At 47.7% G+C, this 18,510-nt stretch overlaps 1 protein-coding gene across 1 annotated transcript in view; it reads left to right on the top strand.

The window, feature by feature from the left end:
* Positions 1–6,659: 6,659 nt before the first annotated feature.
* EEIG1 (estrogen-induced osteoclastogenesis regulator 1) overlaps positions 6,660–18,510 on the top strand; it is a 35,569-nt gene continuing 23,718 nt past the window's right edge. The window contains exon 1 of the mRNA XM_082295039.1: positions 6,660–7,228. Within this exon, the coding sequence (XP_082151165.1) occupies positions 7,083–7,228 (146 nt within the window). The 5' untranslated portion in view covers positions 6,660–7,082. The remainder of the gene's footprint in view (positions 7,229–18,510) is intronic.

Below are 18,510 nucleotides of genomic sequence, written 5' to 3'. Positions count from 1 at the left end.
TGCTCCCTCCGGAGCAAAGCTCTGCTTACCATGTGTCCGGCTGCAGACCGGCTTTCCAGGAGATGGCACTGCGCGCCGGGATCCTGAGCTGCGGCGCTGCGCTGTCCCAGGAACCACCCCTGTCCTCCAGACCCTTGTGGGATCCTGTTTGCTCCCTTCGCTGGTGAATCTTTTCAGGGCTGAGAGCCTGGAGAGGAAGAAATTCAAAGGGCAGAGCACAGCAATGAGATATCCCTGGAAAAGTCAGGATGCCTGGGGACTCAGACCAGGTCCTTCTGCTTTCCAAAGACATGGCAGAGGACACTGAGGTGTCTGTCTTTGGGATGAGTTCACTGTAGAACCGAATGGGCAAGCACAAGATGAAAAAAAACACATCAAGTTCCTCATTATAAGTAAAGGGACAGGTTTTAAGGTTTTTTAGAAGGCCACACATTATGTCAGTATCCCACAAGTACAGTGCAGTGCCATCACCACATCACAGTTCTGGGAGCAGATCCTCACCGAGGGACAGAATGATACCACCTGCACACTCACCCAAATAACCTTTACTTCCTCCAGTATATTTTTAAAGTTTGTCAAGCCTGTTTTGGCAAAGCATCCTTCTGGGGATCTTTTGTGGTTTTTTTCCTGCTGTCACATGAGAGGTTGTTGCCAGCCAGTACTGTCAGCAGAAGGGTGGTCAGGTCAGTGTGAAAATGGCCAGGCCATGTTTTGAGTGCTGGAATGAAGCCGGTATCACCTGCAAATGGGGCTCATGAGCCCTTGGGTCCCAGATGTGCAGGTGATTAACCCAAGACAGAATCCCAGTGCCAGCAGGGACAGTTTCTTTCACCTCTGCCACCTGGGATCCCAAATTAGAGGTTGCTATGTCAAGGGGGAACCACAGACTTACACTTGCTTCTGATGTATTTGGGGTAACAGCAGTATTTGTGGGGTTGAAGTCACTGGGACAGACCACAACCAGCCACAACCAGCCACAACCAGCAAGTCTCTTGTCCAGCACACCACTGAAGGGATGGATAGCTGGGATACAGCCACAGGATAAGGCTTAATAAACTCAACAAGCCTTGAGGCAAAGCAGGTTCCAAGTCTGCAGATTTTGGAAGAGGCAAACAAAGATCCAGTTCTACCCACAGACCTCATGGAGAGTCCTGCCATACATTCCCAGGACACACTGAAGCAGACATGGAAACCAGTAAACAAAAAAAAAGCCAGGCAGCTGGATTTTCAGGTCTAGCTGCATATTTGGGGAAAGGAATCCACCGACTCCAGATTCCTGGGCTCCCTTTGTCGATAACAGGATTCCCAGTGCTGGCAGGCCAGAAACCCACGGTGCAGGTGTGTCCTTTGCACATCCAACAGGAAACCCAGCCTGGCACAGAAAGTGAAACAGTTCCTGGCCTTTATGATGGTAAGTTCAGTTAAATATGGAAAAAGTAACAAACACAAGCAGGTCAAAGTGCAGCCTGTTATTAAGCTGAGAAGACACGAGGTTGGAGTAACTCCACACCATGGGGTAATCCCATGCAATGGGGATAGGTACCCATTCCCATCACAGGGTTTCCAGCTGCCTGCATGCTACAGCTTACACTGCTGTGGTGTCTGCACCCCCTGCCTCCTTTTGGGAGCTCCCCAGCCTGGATATTCCCCCAGTCCTGGGGAAGGCACCCATCCACTGCAGCTCCCACCCACAGCTCCTTGGAGCAGGTCATCGCATCCCACCCACAGCTCCAAGAACACACTTACAGCATAAAGTGTCATGTGATAATCTCTTTTTTTTGGATGATGAGGCTGAAAGCTCATTAAGGCAATTACAGCAGAGGTGACAGGTGTAACAGAGGAGAACCATTACTCTGTTTATGCTGTTACAGCAACATGTGTAATTTAGTTTTAAAACTTTAATCATTTGGCTGCCAGGACAAATGAATTAGTGTGATGATGCTTTCCAGAGGAAGATGCTGATGATGTAGTTTTCAGGGCTTGTGCATCTGGGATTCCCCTGGGATAAGAGACAGTAATTGAAGGCTCACCAAATGCATTACAGGATCTACCTCACTTCACCTCACTGAGTTTTGTCCCTCCTGCATTTATCTTGCCTTGTTTCTCCACTGCTGCCTTATCTCTGTCCTCAAAGCAGGGAGGAGGCAAGATAAGGCATCTCTGTTGGTGCTCACTCACAGAGCGCAGCGGTCCCAGCCTTGGCCAGCTGGGCACACCTCTCCAGGAGAGCAGAGGTGAGGCCCAGACTTAACTGCAGAGCCCAGACTGATAAAAATATCCCAGACTGATAAGACAATGCCCTGAGCCAGCAAAAGTTGAGGAAGTGGTGGCGGCACTGGGGAGCGGCCTTGGGAAAGTCTTAGGTCAGGACGAGCACAGGGCAAGGACGTGGCTGGGGGTCACAGAGCAGAGGTGAGGTGGGCACAGCCATAGAGGAGAAATCCATAGGATGTGAGTCTGGGATGAGCAGAATCCACATGTATCAGAGCCCCTTGGTCACACACACGGCCCCATGGCTAATGGGTTGCGCCTGGAACAGAAAATAATATAAAACCAGAGGGATGGTGGATGGATGAAGATACCCTACTCCCAGATTCCCTCTGTGGGAGGCTCAGACTAACCGATCCCCTCTGTAAACAGGAGCACTGTCCCTCTAAAACATGTGAATTTCTTCAGAAACAATTATGCAGCATAAACACAGCAAAATGAACAGGGTGAATTTCGAACTAATAAAGATTTAATCTCTCAGTCATGAGACTGCGTTTGTTAGGAAAATACACATATCCCTGAGAATGCAGCTACGGTTGCTATACTACACACTGCTCAGCAGCTCACTGGGCATTTTTCCAAACCCATTTATTTTTAACATCAGTCACATTATTCAATTAATTATAAAAACACTGAGGTTTTCCAGAGATGTTTCTGATAAAACTGCGAAGTAAATATGCTTGAGAACAGCAAAGATTAAAGTGTCTGTAAACTTTAGCATTTGAGGCTGTTGCTATAAACAAGAGAAGTCCTCGAGAAGGTTATTTATCAGAGTGAATCATAGCAGATAACATACAATCTCCTCCCACACCACACACAGGGATCATTTGTCCTTTACCTCGGGATGGAAGCAGAGCATCCACATGTCAGCAGTGTGCTGGGGCATGAGAGGTGTGAGAACAGGGCTGAATTCTTCAGATGCCTCCAGTATTTCAGCATCACAGTTTGGTAAATATCAAATATTTAGCAGGCTCAGCTCTTTCCCAATAAGCTGGAAACAGAAATCAAAAAATACCACCCCATCTCCAGCAATGCCTCAAAGCCTTGAAAACACCAGATAGGAACCGATGGAAGGATTCAAGCCTTGCCTGTAACAGCAGCTGTAAACCCTGCTGTTTCCTGGTAACTCCTGGTATGTCCTGTGATGGTTTCACTGTACCAATACAAAATGTTTTCCCTGTCCAAAGTCTGTGTAAGCTTAACCTGGTAGGCAAAAATCATAGCAATGCATTTGGCTTGATTCAATTTTTCACTTTTATCCAAGGACACTGCTGTGTACTTTTCCTAGTAGGCTCACATTGTGGTAGAATTATTTGATAGTTCTGATATCATCTACACAGATGGCAAAGATTACAGGCAAGGAGTCTGGGCATCAAAGCCTGGCAGATAGCAAGGACTCCCAGGCTTTCATCCAAGATTTGCATATCAGCCTTGGAGAACAGTTCCTCCCGTATGAGCATCAACTTCTCAGCCACAGAGGCTCTTGGGCAAATCCCTAAATTTAAAAACTAGGCAAATCATGTTGATGATTGCAGGCTCCTTCAGGACAAGGAGAGACATTTTGTTCTGCTTGCCCTTAAAGGATGGAATCCAGCCTAACCAGGGATCCCAGCCGTAGCACTGGACACAGCAGCAGCACATAATAACACGGAGCCATTTTGATGAAGAGATGTGCCCAACTGGTTGCCACATCTCACATGGGGAGGGTGAGATTCCAGCTCCAGGCCCTGCCTTGTGCTGCCCCCAGGGCTCAGTGGTGCCAGGGCCTCCCTCCTGCTCCCAGGCAGCCCAGGCACTGCTGGCTTGACCCACAGCCACTCTGTGGTCTCCTGCGGGGACAGGATAGCTACACAGCTGAGTGGCCTGAGGAACCAGGTGCCTGCAGCTCATGGGACACACTGATGAGAGGGATGTCACCAGAAGCTGCTTGGGCACTGGGATAAGCCAGGGGAAGGGTTCCTAGCTGTCAGGAGGACACAGAGACCACATCTGTCACCGAACCACAGAATGGGTTGAGTTGGAAGGGTCCACAGAGGGTCATCTGGTCCCATCTTCCTGCTCAAGCTGGGTCATCCCAGAGCACATGGCACAGGATTGTGTCCAGATGGTTCTGGAATATCTCCAGTGAGGGAGACTCCACAACCTCTCTGGGCCAGTGAGCAATGACTGCACAGGAAAGAAGTGCTTCCTTATGTTCAGGTAAAACTTCCTGAGCATTGCTTTCTGCCTATTGCCTGTTGTCCTTGTGGTTGGCACCACTGAGCCTGGCTTCATCCTCTTGGCATCCCACTTTAGGTATTTATACACATTAATGAGGTCCCCTCTCAGTCATCTCTTCTCGAGGCTAAATAGGCCCATCTTCCTCAGCCTTTCCTAATAACAGAGATGCTCCAGTTCCCCAGTCATCCTCACTGCCCTCCGCTGGACCCACTCCAGGAGCTCCACATGTCTCATGTCAGCGATGCCTCTGCCATCACCTCGGCCCAGGCAGGCAGACATCCCAACCGCAGGCCCCTGCCATCCCCTCAGCTCCCGTGCCAGCTGGGGGCTGCTCAGGCTGAAGAGGGGCTCCAAGACATCCTGTGGGGCGGGAAGCCCCGCGGTCGAATTCCCGCTGTGGGAACACCGAAGAGCCCGCTTCCCGCCCACCCCCTCAGGCAGGGGGCGGGGCTTGTCCAAACTGACAGCCCTCCCCTCCAATCCTCGCACTCCTTCCCCGCCCCGTGCCGGAGCAACCAATCGCTGCCTCGCACAGCTCAGCCCGCCTCCTTGCTGCTGTCCAATCGGACGGCGCCGCTCGCGTTCTCCCGTCTCGGGGAGGAGGGCGGGGGTTACGTGCTGTCGATATTCCCGAAGCGCGGCGGTGTCGCTCTCCCCGTGCGCTGCCTGCGCACTGCCTGCGCTATCGGCGTAGCGGCCGCAGTTGGCGTAGTGCGGGCAGAGGCGGCCGTGCTGGGGAGAGCGGCGGCCGCCGTGCGAAGAGCGGGCTGGAGGAGCGGGCAGGGCCGGGCAGGCACCGGGCCGGGACCGTGCCGCAGGTCAGTGGAGGGCGCTGGGAAGCGGGCTGAGACCTCCCGTAAGGCAGCTGGTGATGGGAGGCCGGGAGTGGCGTAAGATCGGGATGCAGCTCAGTCCACGGGCTGGGAGGGGTCTGAGCCCGGGCTGCAGCTCGGTGCACGGGCTGTGGGGCCGGAGCTGGGCTGAGGCCCGAGCATGGCCCGGTGCTTGGCCCCTGGGGCTGGGCTGCAGGGCACTGCGGGGTTCAGAGGGCCAGGAGGTGGGCTAAGACCTGGGCGCAGCTCACACAGAGAGCTGGGACCTGGACACAGCTCAGTGCATGGCTCAGACAGAGAGCTGGGTCCTGAATACGGTTCAGTGCATGACCCCGGAGTGCCAGGGGACAGACAGGCTGTGACCTCACAGCAGCCAAGGCTGAGACCTGGCAGCATCGGGGCGCAGAGGCAGGTACTGCTCGTGGAGTGGGCTGGTGGTGTGGAGCACTGACCCATCTCCCCCCTCTCTGCTCCGAGGTGTCTACAGGACAGCGGAACCCCTGTGGAGGTGCCCGGGCAGAGCCCGGTGGGTTCTCCCGCAGCCACCGGGCGGGAGAGGGTCTTTAATCACCCACCCGCCCACGCAGGCAGCTCTTGGAATCAGTGAGGATTGTTTACTGCCCGGTGTTCATAACCTTGTCCCTTTGAGATGTTAATCAGCTTCTGCCTCCCCGGTTTAGGTGTTGTGTAAAAGTGTAACGAAATGCTGTGTCCAGCCCCAGATCTGAGCTGTGCAGGGCGCAGCTCTGTGCAGACCCGGTGCCGGGGGGAAGGCAGCATTCCCGGTGGGCCTGGCGATTGGACAGCCAGATGACCTGATTCGGTTGTTATGCTGTGTAATCTGGAGCAGGCTGCTTGTTTTTTTCCCTCTCTGCTTCTTTCTCTATTTGTAAGATGCAGGTGCTAACACTTAGGGCTGGTTGGAAATACAGGAAAGAAACATATTTTTCATTTCTTGAGAAGGCTTTTCCTTCCTCTTGTTAGACTACACGTTAGAATGATCTTGCTGGGTGAACTGCTTCTAAAGATGATGGCTGAAAATAGAACAAATTTTTATGAGCTGCTTTGCAAAACAGAAATTACAAGGGGGATGACAACAGTGAAGCTTGCCCTAGGCAAAAAGGGGAAAGAGGGTGTTGGGGCTGGGCTAATTGGGGCCATACCTCTTCAAACTGGAATGAGTCTGGACTGAATATTACCCATCCAAACAGGTTTTAGAGCAGGAGGAGGAGTCCAAGGCTGGCTGGAACTAACTTACTCATTTCCCTCCCAAAGGCTGACCCAAAGACCTGTATCGAAGAGTTGTACAAGAGATAGAGACTGGATGCTGTCTGAGTGTACTGCCCACAGACTTAAGGCTTCTCCAGGGACTTGAGATGACTTCTGACAAGAGATACTTTCAGGAGGGGTTGTGCTGAAGACAGAGCACTGCAGCCTCTATATGGGACAGCTCCTGCTGGTCTGGAGCTGAGACCCATCTTCCCTCCCTCCCTTTTCCCTTGGAGATGTTGCAGAGATTTAGTCTGACCTCCTCCTGCTCACCTGAAGCCTGCCGTGGCAATGATCCCACAGCCAGATCCCACCACCAAAGAGAAGAGAATTGTGCGTTTGAAGCTGGGCTGTCATTGTAACTGAACTGGAATTTACTCCCTGCTTGTGCTCCCGGGACGACTGCCCTTCTTCTGCTTGTCTGTGTGTGCTGTGAGCCGCTTCTCCCTGATCTTGTTTGGAATTCCTGAGCTTTCCAAGCTGAATTTGCCCATGGCTTTCCTGATGAAGAAGAAGAAATTCAAGTTTCAGACAAGTTTCACTCTAGAAGAGCTGACTGCCGTCCCCTTTGTCAATGGGGTTCTGTTCTGCAAAATCAGGCTGCTAGATGGAGGAGACTTTGCTAGTTTATCTACCAGGTAAGACCCTGCCTGCAGACTTTCTGCCTGGCTGTGCTTCTTCCCCTGGTTATTCTTCCCTTGAGTGGTTTAGCATATGGCCACCACTTGCTTACCCCTTGATGGGATTTTAATAGTTCTGTTGTAGGGCCCCATATGCCATATCATTCTCCGGAGCAGGGGAAGTACATAGCTGGAGAACTCTGAACCTGGGTGGTGTTGGCTGATCCGAGCTGGATTTAATTTTTCGGAGATGAGGGGAGGGAGCGGGAGATCACTCCCCTGAAAGGGGATTAAATCCTCTCTTCTCTTTCCCTCCCCTCCTTGCGCAATATCTTACACACTGTTTCAAACCCTGTTCTGTGTTGCCTTCATGCCTTACTGGAAACTGAACTCTGTAGAAAACTGTATGTAACAAATCAACCCTTCCCAACTTTGCTTTCCCTCTTTGATACTGGATTTCTCTTCTTGCTAAGGGTGGAAGTAGTTTGTTTTGCATTGCAAATTGCTGTGCAAGGGAAAACTGCTGCCTGGAGTCAAAGCTGTCAGTGTTAAAGACCCAGTTTATCTCTGATGAACTGATGCCATTGCATTTCCCACTTCAGAGCAGCAGTGTTTTCTATGTCATATTGGGATCATTCTGCTACACATCTTACAAGGTTCTGCCATCCTGTGTTGGCATTTCTCTTGACTCCTTCAGGCAGGTCTGTTCCCACTCTTGTTACTAATTGCTAATAAAAACTTGCTTTGTTTCCAACTATGTACACAGATTATCACCTACAGTATGCAAACACGAATTCCGTAACAGCCCAGACTTGCTTTCTGCCTCAAGATGTGAAGGAAGCCTTCAGTGGCTTTCAAAACTTGTTTTTTTGCTTTCCTGAGTGACTGCTCAGTTTTAAAGGTACAGGATTAGTTTGTGCTAGCTGTTAACTGCTTTATCCCAGGGCTAAAGCCTGGTTTAGTCTGGTTTTCCTCTTTGTGGTGCTGTGTGCGAGCTTTCTCATTTCAGTAGAGAAGATTTTATTGGGCAAGCATAAAGCATTTCTGTCTTGCAAACAGAAATGGTAGGGCAGTGCTCAAAGCTTGGGGTTTTTTTACAGAGGCACAATACAACCTCATCTGAAGTCGGTAGAAGTTGGTGTGGGCATGGAACACCTCCAAAAATGGACTTTGAATTAATTTCTCTTTTGAAGAAAATCTGTCAAAAGAGCTTTTCCTCACAATGTTCTCCCCTGAGGCTAGATCCTTGGGTTTGGTGGAAGTAGCTTATCTAAGGAATTCAAACAGTATGTGAACTTGGAAAGAAATTAACCCTTCTGCTTCCTGGAGTCATAATAGATGAAGTGGCACAGACGGGTGTCTCAGGAAAAGCCTGTGCAGAGAAATGTCCACCTCCCTCTCCTTGTCGTCCCTGAAAGCAGCTTCTAGGAGACGTCCCTGGGATTTGCTAGTGCTGCCAGCCGTGTGGGTTGTTTTCTGAGCTGGCTGGAGTTCAGCAGTTTGCTCAGCGTTGCAGATGCGTTCCAGCAGCAAAATCAACTGTAATTCGAACCAAACACATACATAGCTCTCCAAACGAGCAAAGGAGAAGTGGGCTGGGGGGTTTGCCACCTTTCCCCCAGCCTGTCTGTGCTCTAACTGAAAGCACATGGAAACCTGTTCCTGCTTGAAAAGTTATGGGTCCCAGTGGTATTGAATCATTTGACCTTTTCCAAATATTTTTCCCTGTTGCAGTTAGAGAAACTTCAGGAGGGATGAATTTCCAGAAGAGTTACTGTGTGGAGGGGCTCCCAGGTCATGCCTTGCCTTTGCTCTGTGCTCCTCTCTTCATTTCTATCACCTTTTTGATATTTACTGGGAAAGATTAAAGGGAAGGAGATACTCTATATGTGTTGTGTTAAAAATCTGTAAGTTATTTAGAGTCTGTGATTGTTTCTCTGAAATCAACCACTTCCAAAACTGGTTGGTTTTGAGGCTGTAATGTCTGGCAGGTAATCTCTTGTGAGCTGCTTATGTACAAAATCTGGTGTTCACTCTGCAGTCGATTTGGGTTTCTGTGATCTGGGCCATTTGGAGGTCTGTGGCTGTGATCAAGCTGAGCTGTAGCTCTTCATGACCATGAGTTTTCAGAGAACTGATCTGAATAATGTGTCCCACGTCACCTAGAGTCTGTAAACTGAGCTTAGAAGTAGGTATAGGAACTCTTCACAGGAAACACTAAATCGGTTTTTGTAGTTGTAGTGTGGAAAGAGGAGTGTTATATAAGAACCTCCAGAGACAAATTTTTCAGCTTATTTACAATAAGCTTACTTGACACCTCATGCATGTCTGTGGCAGGAGGTGGGAATATGATATACCCTATGAGTTGTCAGGTGGCACCAAGGTCATTTGACCTGTGGGCAAGGCAGAAGCAGCAGCCTGTACTGCTGGCTCCTGTCAGCCTGTCCCAAGTCCAGCTTAGCCTGGGTTACACGTACGTAGCTGCCACAGCCTGGTGCCCTGGGTCTGGTGGGACACACCTTGGGCTGGAACCCCCTTCCCAGACTGCTCACACTTTTGGCTGGAGGGGAACCTGTCTGAAATGCATTAAGACTAAATGCTCTTAGGCATTCAAGGATGTCTGGAAAAGGTTCAGGTCCTATCAGCACATTCAGCTTCAGGGATCTTCCTCTCCTGGGTTTTCTGGTGTGTTTGAGGTTTTTTTATTGTTATTTTCTTGCAGGCAGGTACTCTGTTTCCACTCTTCCTGTGGAAAGAGACCTTGCATTAAGCTATAAGTATTTTAATGACTCAAGTTTCATCAATCCTTTTGCTTGTCCTTTCCTCTCCCTTTGTAAAGTTTCCTTAGGCTGTGGTGGGGCTTCTGAGGATAAAACTCACGGGTTTCACTTTACAGTGCTCTGGGTTTATCACTTTGCTATTGGATTACAGAAGTTGGGCATCTGAAAAGGCATCTGAGCCAGGTGTAAGCCAGGCAGGTGCTGTATTCCGCCACAGAGAAGTACCAGTATATTCCTTGAATATTATTAATCCAGATACTTAAATAGCACAACCACCAGTGAATTCAGTTGCCTCCCAAGTATCTTTAAAAATAGCAGGCACAGAGACTTATGGATGTATTCATGGCAACCATTTTTGTGGAGCAGGTGGGCAGCTACATTTTGTACCAGTTTGAAGCTTTCTGGGAGGTTGTGCCGCTTTCTTCCTAGAGAGATGAGACAATAATTTAGTTGGGAGGTACCCCATCCGTGGATCAGCGCAGGCAGGAGCCTGGATATCCAAATGAGTGCCTAAAGCTACAGGCTGATGTAGTAAGTGCATGTACATCTTTGGGTATCCCAGAAGAGGAAGACTCAAATTCCCCCTCTCTGCTTACAGTTCATGTTGAGTGACAGCCAGATGCTCTTTGCCTCGGCTCTGAGTGATTTCTGGCTCTGTGTTGGCAGTGAGCACACCGTGAAGGAAGTGGAAAGCCAGGTGTTATCCACAGACTCCTGACACCTCATCCTACATTGTTCTGTTAGCCTGCCAACAGTTTCACTCTGATATTTCTGGATTTGAATGAAGGGATTGTACTCTGAAAGCCCCTGTCTGACTCTAGAGGAAAGACTGTTTTGTATGAGTTGAGCAGCTTTGAGGGCATTTCCCACCTTCCTCATTGTCTTCTGAAGGCACCTCACACTGTATTTCATTTGGGACCATGCTTTTCCAAGCAGATGCAGCATTTCAGCTTGGTTTTCTGATCTGGCACTCCTAGCAGCAGTTTGAAACAATGAATGTAGCTTGTCTCCTGCAGCCCAGCCCTGTTTGCATGTGGGCTCGATCTGGGAAGGGCTGACCCTGTTGGGGTGGTCTGACCTCCAAGTATGTCAGTGCTGCAGCCTGAACCCACAATGTTCTTGGCCTTGCAATTTTTGAGTCAGTTATGAAAGGCCACTTCCTGCACTGCATATTTTATTTATTTTTTGGAGGTGTAAAGCTGCATCCAGAAAACCAAGGAAACACTGATATTTGGGAAGGCACCTCATACTGACAGCTCGCTGTGGACTGAGGTCAGCTTTTGTGTACATGTGGCTCTGTCATCGTCGTGTAAGCACAAATGACCTGACTTACTTTTGGCAGCTGGTGGGATAACAAGCATCGTTATGCCTTAGTGATAAACAGAACTTTTTCACTTCTGTGGGACGTAAATAAAGGGGGGAAGCATTGCCCTGCTAATGCAGGGCTGGTGATTCAAAATGTATTGTGAAGGAAGGTGTAAGTTGTGCCACCTCCAGAATGCAGCTCTTGGTAGTGGGAGTTAGAAATCAACTACTTCACTTTACATAAATAGTCATTGTGCCTGGCACTACAGGATCCTTCGGGTAATTAAGTTAACCACGTTTAGCTTTTTTGGACTGGAAAATCGTTAGCTGTTTGTTTCATCAGAGACTGAAAGACTGGTTCAGCCTGGTTGAGATCTGAATCTTGACTACTGTCTGCCTTAAAACAAAGGTTAGGTAACTAAATAGTTTCTTCTAGAGTCCCCAAGAGGGAAGAAAACTGGCTGTAGTGAAAAGGGGATCACTTGCTTGGTGCTGCCTCTTGATTCCAGTGGGATTGTCACAGTTTAGTAGAGTAAGGAACTTGGTTGTGGCTTTAAAACTTTCTCCCAGTTCCATATTTTAGGGCAATATATGCTTGACTATCCTCTGCTAGAGCATGTGGTGTGATAACGTATTTTAAAAGTACTTCTGTTGCGAATGTGCCTGGAAATGCAGACCTTCCCTACATGTACAAATATTCCTATTACACAGATCAATAGACTGAGTTTTCATGTTCCAGAGCAGCTTCACATGTAACATCTTTCCTTTCTGGCAGAGCCTCAGGAATAGGCTGGGGGTGTTAGTGGAGAAGTGATTTGAATGCAGCCCCTAGAAGTGATTTACAATAAAATATGACCTATTTCAAGATAATATTAAAGCATAGTACCTACACTGCCTTGCATTCTGAAACAAATACAGAGAAACTAGACAGCAAAGATGAGAGAAAGGGGGTTCATTCATGCAGCTGAATGTAGGTGCAAGTTGTGAGAGCAGAAGCAGTGGATGAGGTTTAGCCTCTGGCAAGTTGAGAGTGTTGGAAAAATTGCAGAAGTGATGGAGCACCACAAGGTCCCTGGCACAAACCATCTTAAGTTGTGCTTTGAGTTTGCAAAGCACTTCTCTCACCTTTTCTGGGCTCTGGCTGCTACACCTGCAGGGTCTGACAGATGCTTTGGAGTGGGTTGATTTGCTTTGTGCCGTACTTGCATCTTCCTGTCACCGGTCACTGTGTTGAAGCCTGTCACAAGAATTACATTAAAACCTTCCTGCCACACTGTCTGTATCCTGTTGAGTAAAGAGCAGTTTCTGTTCGTGCCCTGGCTCTGTCCTGCGTGCTGTGGCTCAGGCAGAGGCTGCTCTGCTGACCAGAAGCTGCAATCTAAAACGCTGTAACCAATATGCTGTGTGTACAGCATCAGTAAATATGTTCAGATACAGGCAGCTTTCAAACTTCCCCCTCATCGCCGATTCTGAGCTGGCATTGCTTTGACAGCTGACTCTTAGCAACAGCCTTATCTGTGTGACTTAAGCAGCCTTGGCTCAAAAAAATTACTCATTGAAAATTAATGTTCTACTGGGAAACCAGGGCTCTGTGGCCCACTTGATTTGCAGGGTGACAATACCATCAGCTCTGGCTGAGAATCAGGGAAGGTAGGTAAGAGTGGCCCTGCTCCTTTAAGACAGTATTTATTTCTGAAATACAGGGAAAAACTTAAAGGGCTTCCAGTCTCTTTATTCTTTGTGCTCTTGAGCTGCCATCAGTGTTGACTCTAGCTTTGTAGCTGAATTTCTGAGGAATTCATGTATGCCTTCAGCAGCCTGTGGTCTCTCTGCACAGTGGCTGGAATTTTAATAGGCCATAAATTGCTAGTGGCAAGTTGTTCTGGTACCAGTTTCTAGATCAATGAGGCAGATACAGATTTATTTCTTCTTATTATTTTATTGCAGGAAACTAAATCTGGTAGTGTTTCAGGAAAGAGCCCAGTGTCTCCCTCAGATCAGAAACCTCCCTCACTTCGGGGCGAATGTGTAAGCTCACATTTGTAAGGCCTGGCAGTGTGGGATGGTGAGCTCTGCAGCATCCACCTGTGTGTAGCTCTGTGAGGCCTCATCCGTGCAACGACAGGCGGATGTGGCTCTGTGTGTGACCTTCCTTCTTCAAACAGGATATGTTCTACATCCTCTGTGGGCTGCCAGCTCTGCACTGTGCTTGCAGCCTGCTCTGAAATGGGTCAGGAATTATTTCATAGCTGTGGGTTACTGTATAATAACCAGAAGCCTTTAGGAGTTCCCTGGACCAACATTTGGATCTGCATGTTTCTTCTGTAGCGTCCTGTGACCTCATGTCAGTAATCCATGCTGTAAAGGTGATCATTTCAGGTGTTATTTCAGGATGTTTCAGCCCACCCCAGTACCAGCTGCTTGCCCTGCAGGATGAGATACGTTTTTTTTTTCCCCTCTTGCAGTTTATTCATTTTGTGCCAAGTGCACTTGCTGGGAGACACGATGCACGTTGCTGTTGTAACTCCGGACTTGGCATCACGATCCCTCTGGTACCATACAGTGGGACTCGGCATCTCATTTTAGTGCCTGGGTTTGAAAGGCACTTCCCACTAGACAAACAGTTGTGCCTGTGTTCACTGCATGAACAGCCTTCTTGTTTGGTGTATTTTTAATCTGATGAGCAAGAAAGGGAATTGTTGTGCACGATTGGAAATCGCTGATTGTCGTGGATGTCGTTGTCATGTGCTTCTCAAGGGTCGCCCCTGTAGCTCAGTGGATAAGGCCAAGATGAGGAACTGGGGTGGAGTTATGGGGATGAGGAAGAAAATGAAGAGGAAGCACATGGAGGCTAAAGGTTTGGGAGGAGGTAAGTGTGGAAGAGACAGTATGTTCTGCATATAGCAGCCACACTCCCTGCAGATAGCGAGTAGCTGAGCTGGCAAGAGAGCAGGATTATGCCTTTCGTTTGGCTGGATTTATCCTACTTCATTGGTGAGAGGAGGCCTTGAAGGAGGTCCACGTTGTAGTAGGAGATGGGATGAAGCTAAAAATACCTTTACTGCTGTATGCTGTATTTTAAATAAGAAATGAACTCTGTCCGTTCAGCCTGAAAGCACTGTGAAGGCTTATATGGGAGGAAGGAAGAGAATATGTGGATTTACTGTCCTGGAAGGGCTAGAAAGCTGCAGCACTAATTAGTGATGCAGCTTTAGAGACCTACAAAGGTCATGTGGTTGGTAACTACCCTGGAATGTGCTCTCTGAAATAAGCAACTAAAGCTTATTTTGGAGCTTTCTAGAGCTGCATGTTTCCCTCAGTGAGGCAAATCCCCATTTCTTGCCATTCAGTGTACCAAATGTGGAAAACAAAGTGTAAGGTTTGTTTAGTGCCTGTCAAAAATTACCAAGCACTATGCTCCAGTCTGGCTTTGCAATGAACAAGCAGATGAAGGAACCTGTAATAGAAAATCCTGTGAAACGGATGTGGCCTTAGGGTTTCAATTTGGGGTTGTCACATACCTCCATTTTGCTTCCAGAATAAAACTTTATATGAAATGACTGTGACAAGATGTTTCACTAATAGCTATTGGGTTAATGATCAACAGAGACTCACTCAGCCAGCTGCCACATGAAGGACTGGTCAGTGCTTGCCTACCTGTGCTCCTGCCTGCCAATGGAGTTTCCATTTCACCTGAACTGCAAGTTGGGAGTGTGAGAAGTACAAAATGGGGAGGCCAGAGTGAACCCTGACAATGTTCTCCAGCTGTCTGGTTCTCTGTCCGGTCACTTTTGTTTCCAGTCTTTAAGGGACAGTACTGCTCATTGAAATAAAAATGCAAATGGCCAGGAGAGGAAGAAGGAAACACTTGTCTGGAAAAAACCCTAGCATAGAGAATTTTTTTTTTTTTTTAAACTGGCATTGTATCAGACTTTGAGGCTTTATCCATGCTTGAAACAGCAAAGGTGAGGTTGGGTGTGGCATCATGGTGTTCAGTGGGTTTTTGTTTGCATCTGTGTAGGTTGAGGAGAGGGTTTCCAGTTTGGTTGTGTTTCCATCATGTTTATCTCTCCTGCTAGTTCCTGTTCTTCCCATCCTCTCTTAGGCTGTGCCTACATGTCGGAGAATATGAGGGAGGCATGTAAGATATTTATAATTCAGCAATTTTTCCAGAGCCGTTAATGCTCCGTTGCTCCGAAATGGAGCAATACCATTTGCACTTAGGCAGCCTCACTGTAACCAGCCAGCCCCAGCTAGAGCAGCATCCTGCTTCCAGACTAAGCATTAAGAGCTGAGCAGAGGTAGTCTGCTTGCCTGTGTTACAGATTAATTATGCAGTAACCCCTCTGTAGGAAAGCTTTCCCTGGCTTCTGTCAGTGGCCTGTTCTGGTAACACCAGGCTATTGCATCTACATAAATGTCAAATTCTTTCAAGTGCGGTGCTGCTCATTTTGTACCTTCAGCAGCCTGCAGTACCTTTTGCTGCAAGGGAAACTGTGCTGTGGAGGAGTGTATTTCCTGCAACTGTTTCTGTCATTTGCTGCCTTTCTGCTTTGTTGAACACTGGTTTTGTGCTGTATAGGGAGTAACTGATCATACTGTGGCTCCTGTTGTCTTTAAGGTCAGTTTCTGATGTAGGTTTATAGCAATGACGTTTCCTGCTGTAAGTGCAAGTGCATCTGTTCTTTCAAAACAAATCTGCATGTTGTTTTCCCTCTAGAGTGATGCAGTACATCTCCAATGTCATTTGCTCTCAGCAGGGGAGAATCAAAGGAGCGTGTCTGAATACAGCTTGTGGTGACAGTCACAGGGGAGGTAAAGCCTCTCTGATCCTCAGAAACCTGCTCCTGCAGTGGGATCCTGTGCTGACATCTCCCAAGGACTTAACCAGCACTGGCTGCTGCCACTAAATGCAGAGCTCTCCTATATTCTGGTTTTAAACAGTACATAATTTATGAAATTACCTTTCTCTCGTTAGGACAAGTGGCGCCATGAGATATTGGTTGTTCTTAGAGAATTGTGTTTGTCTGCAGCTGTGGCTCCAGAGAAGCAAAATCAGCTCTAACTGCTGAGTCTCAGACCGTTTTTTCTCCTGTCTTGCTGGCTCTGTCACCCCAGCATATCACCAGGTCTGACACTGAAACTGGGGCAGAAGAGAAAGGAGAGCTGGGAGAGGCAGATTTAGGAGTCCCAGCCCATCACCACTAGTACAGTGATGAGTCAGGGGTCAACAAGCTTTGCTCAGCAGCCTCTTGTAATTTGCAGACCTCTCCTGCTGAGTGGCCTTTTTGCTGATAAACAGCAGTGATAGATATTGATGGAAGGGGCAGAGGTTCATGGAGAGGAGAATGTGTTTGGACCTTGTCTGTAAAACCAGTGACTTGGTTTGTAGTGTGGAATGGTGCCTCCATAAAGGAGCTATCATAAAACACCTGTGTTGATCCTGGAATGAAAAAGCTGCTGTTAACATATAAAGGGCCTTCTCCTGGGCTATTGTATTTGTTTTGAGTAAATATGTACTCTATAGAAGTGACTCATAGGGAAACACGTCTGAGCATGGTTGGGTGTTACCTCTTGGGTAACTAAACCTACTTTTAGCCACCAGGGTTGACTTCAGGCAGCTTATTTACTGAAAGACTCTTCAGCATGTTCGAGCCAAATTGCAGTGATGTTACATCATACGATATTAATGAAATTATTCCAGAAATGAACTTGGCCTTATGTGCAGGTTAATTAGCACTATAAAGACTTCTCTGGTACAGCTACATTGGCAAACTCTTCTGGTTGAAACAGGGTTGATATTGGCAAAAAAAGTCTCTTAACTATTCTGGCATCAGTATGTCTTCACATGCCCTAAATCTGCCTTAGGGGCAAAAACATTTGTCTCTGCACATCACTTATGTTAGTGAAGATGTTCCTAGTCTTGTGTTGATGCCCTTCTGAGTTTTCATTTGCCGGATTTACTATCCAGCAAAGCCTTGGACTGTTGAATTGACCCATGCATGTCTGGGGTTTTCTCATCGTGGGGGGCAAGTGTTGATTTCTTTGGTTTTGAAAGGTAGCTTTTTTTTTTTTATAAGTAGCTTTTTCTTCATAAGAGCATCTTGTGTTCAGAGCTAGCTTTCTTGCAATGCAGAGTTATAGCCATGTCTTGTGCCCTGTGAGGTGGGCACATTATAAGAGTTCTCCTTGGTGGAGTTCATGTTGCTGTCTTTCTTCACTGGGAGTTTACGTTTAGTCAGCAAAAGGCAAATCTGGAATCTCTCAGAATGACAGCTAACACTTAGGGGATGAAGAAAGTTTATAAATACACCAGCAATGGATAGTCGGCGAGTCTTCATTTTACATCTGTGGTCTACGAGAAGTGAAAAGTCTTTTGAGAAAAGCCATGGTGTGATACAGAAACATGTATTGACTCGAAAATTTAGTGTATTCTTCTACCTTAATCTTGTAAGCATCTGTACAGAGCAAACCTTAGAGTTTTTTTGAAGTGTTTGGGACCTTCTGAAGCTTTAGATCCTCGATCTATTAGAACCACAGGGGAAATTTGAATTGTGATTTGTCTAAAGGGCCAACAGGCCCTGGAAGAGTTGGGATTTTTTTTCACCCTGTTTTAACTTTTGTGGGGTTTACTGTGCAGTTGTTGGTAATGAGCCTGAACACCCCTCCTTCTGTGCCTTCCATCCCCCAGTAACAGGGAATTCTCTCAGCTTGGGTTTTTTCATCCCTCTAAGTCTAGCTGGCTAACTAACTAACAAGTCTAACCTGGACAGGAGGTACAGGTTAGAGTTCATAAGAGGTAACTTGGTTAAGTTGCCCTCATGCCTGTTTTATGCACATTTGATTGTTCAGTGGTTGTAGTTGTGGACCATTAGACCTAAGAGGTATTTAGGCCCAGAGTTAGACAAGTTCTTCAGAGCATGCTGGGTGTGAACTGCAAGGTAGCCCAGTTTTCTGCAGCACAAAGCAAGAGGAACAATACATGTGAGCCAGGCTGGAGAAGGGACCACTGACATACAACAGCCTGAGTGTGGGAGCTGGTGGCTGGCCTGGGCAGACTCAAGTGCAATCTGCAGGGCAGACCTGTTCTGTTTTTTTAAACAAATTAAATCCTTGTGGATTTACTTACGGGAGGAAAGCACTGGTGGTGGGCTTGGCAGCGTGGCACATGGCTCATTCTTGGCTAACCCAGCTCCGACATAGTCTGTCGGAACA

This window comes from Coloeus monedula, assembly GCF_965178545.1.
Source record: "Coloeus monedula genome assembly, chromosome: 21".
NCBI lineage: Eukaryota > Metazoa > Chordata > Aves > Passeriformes > Corvidae > Coloeus > Coloeus monedula.
This window is presented reverse-complemented; position numbering and strand designations above follow the sequence as displayed.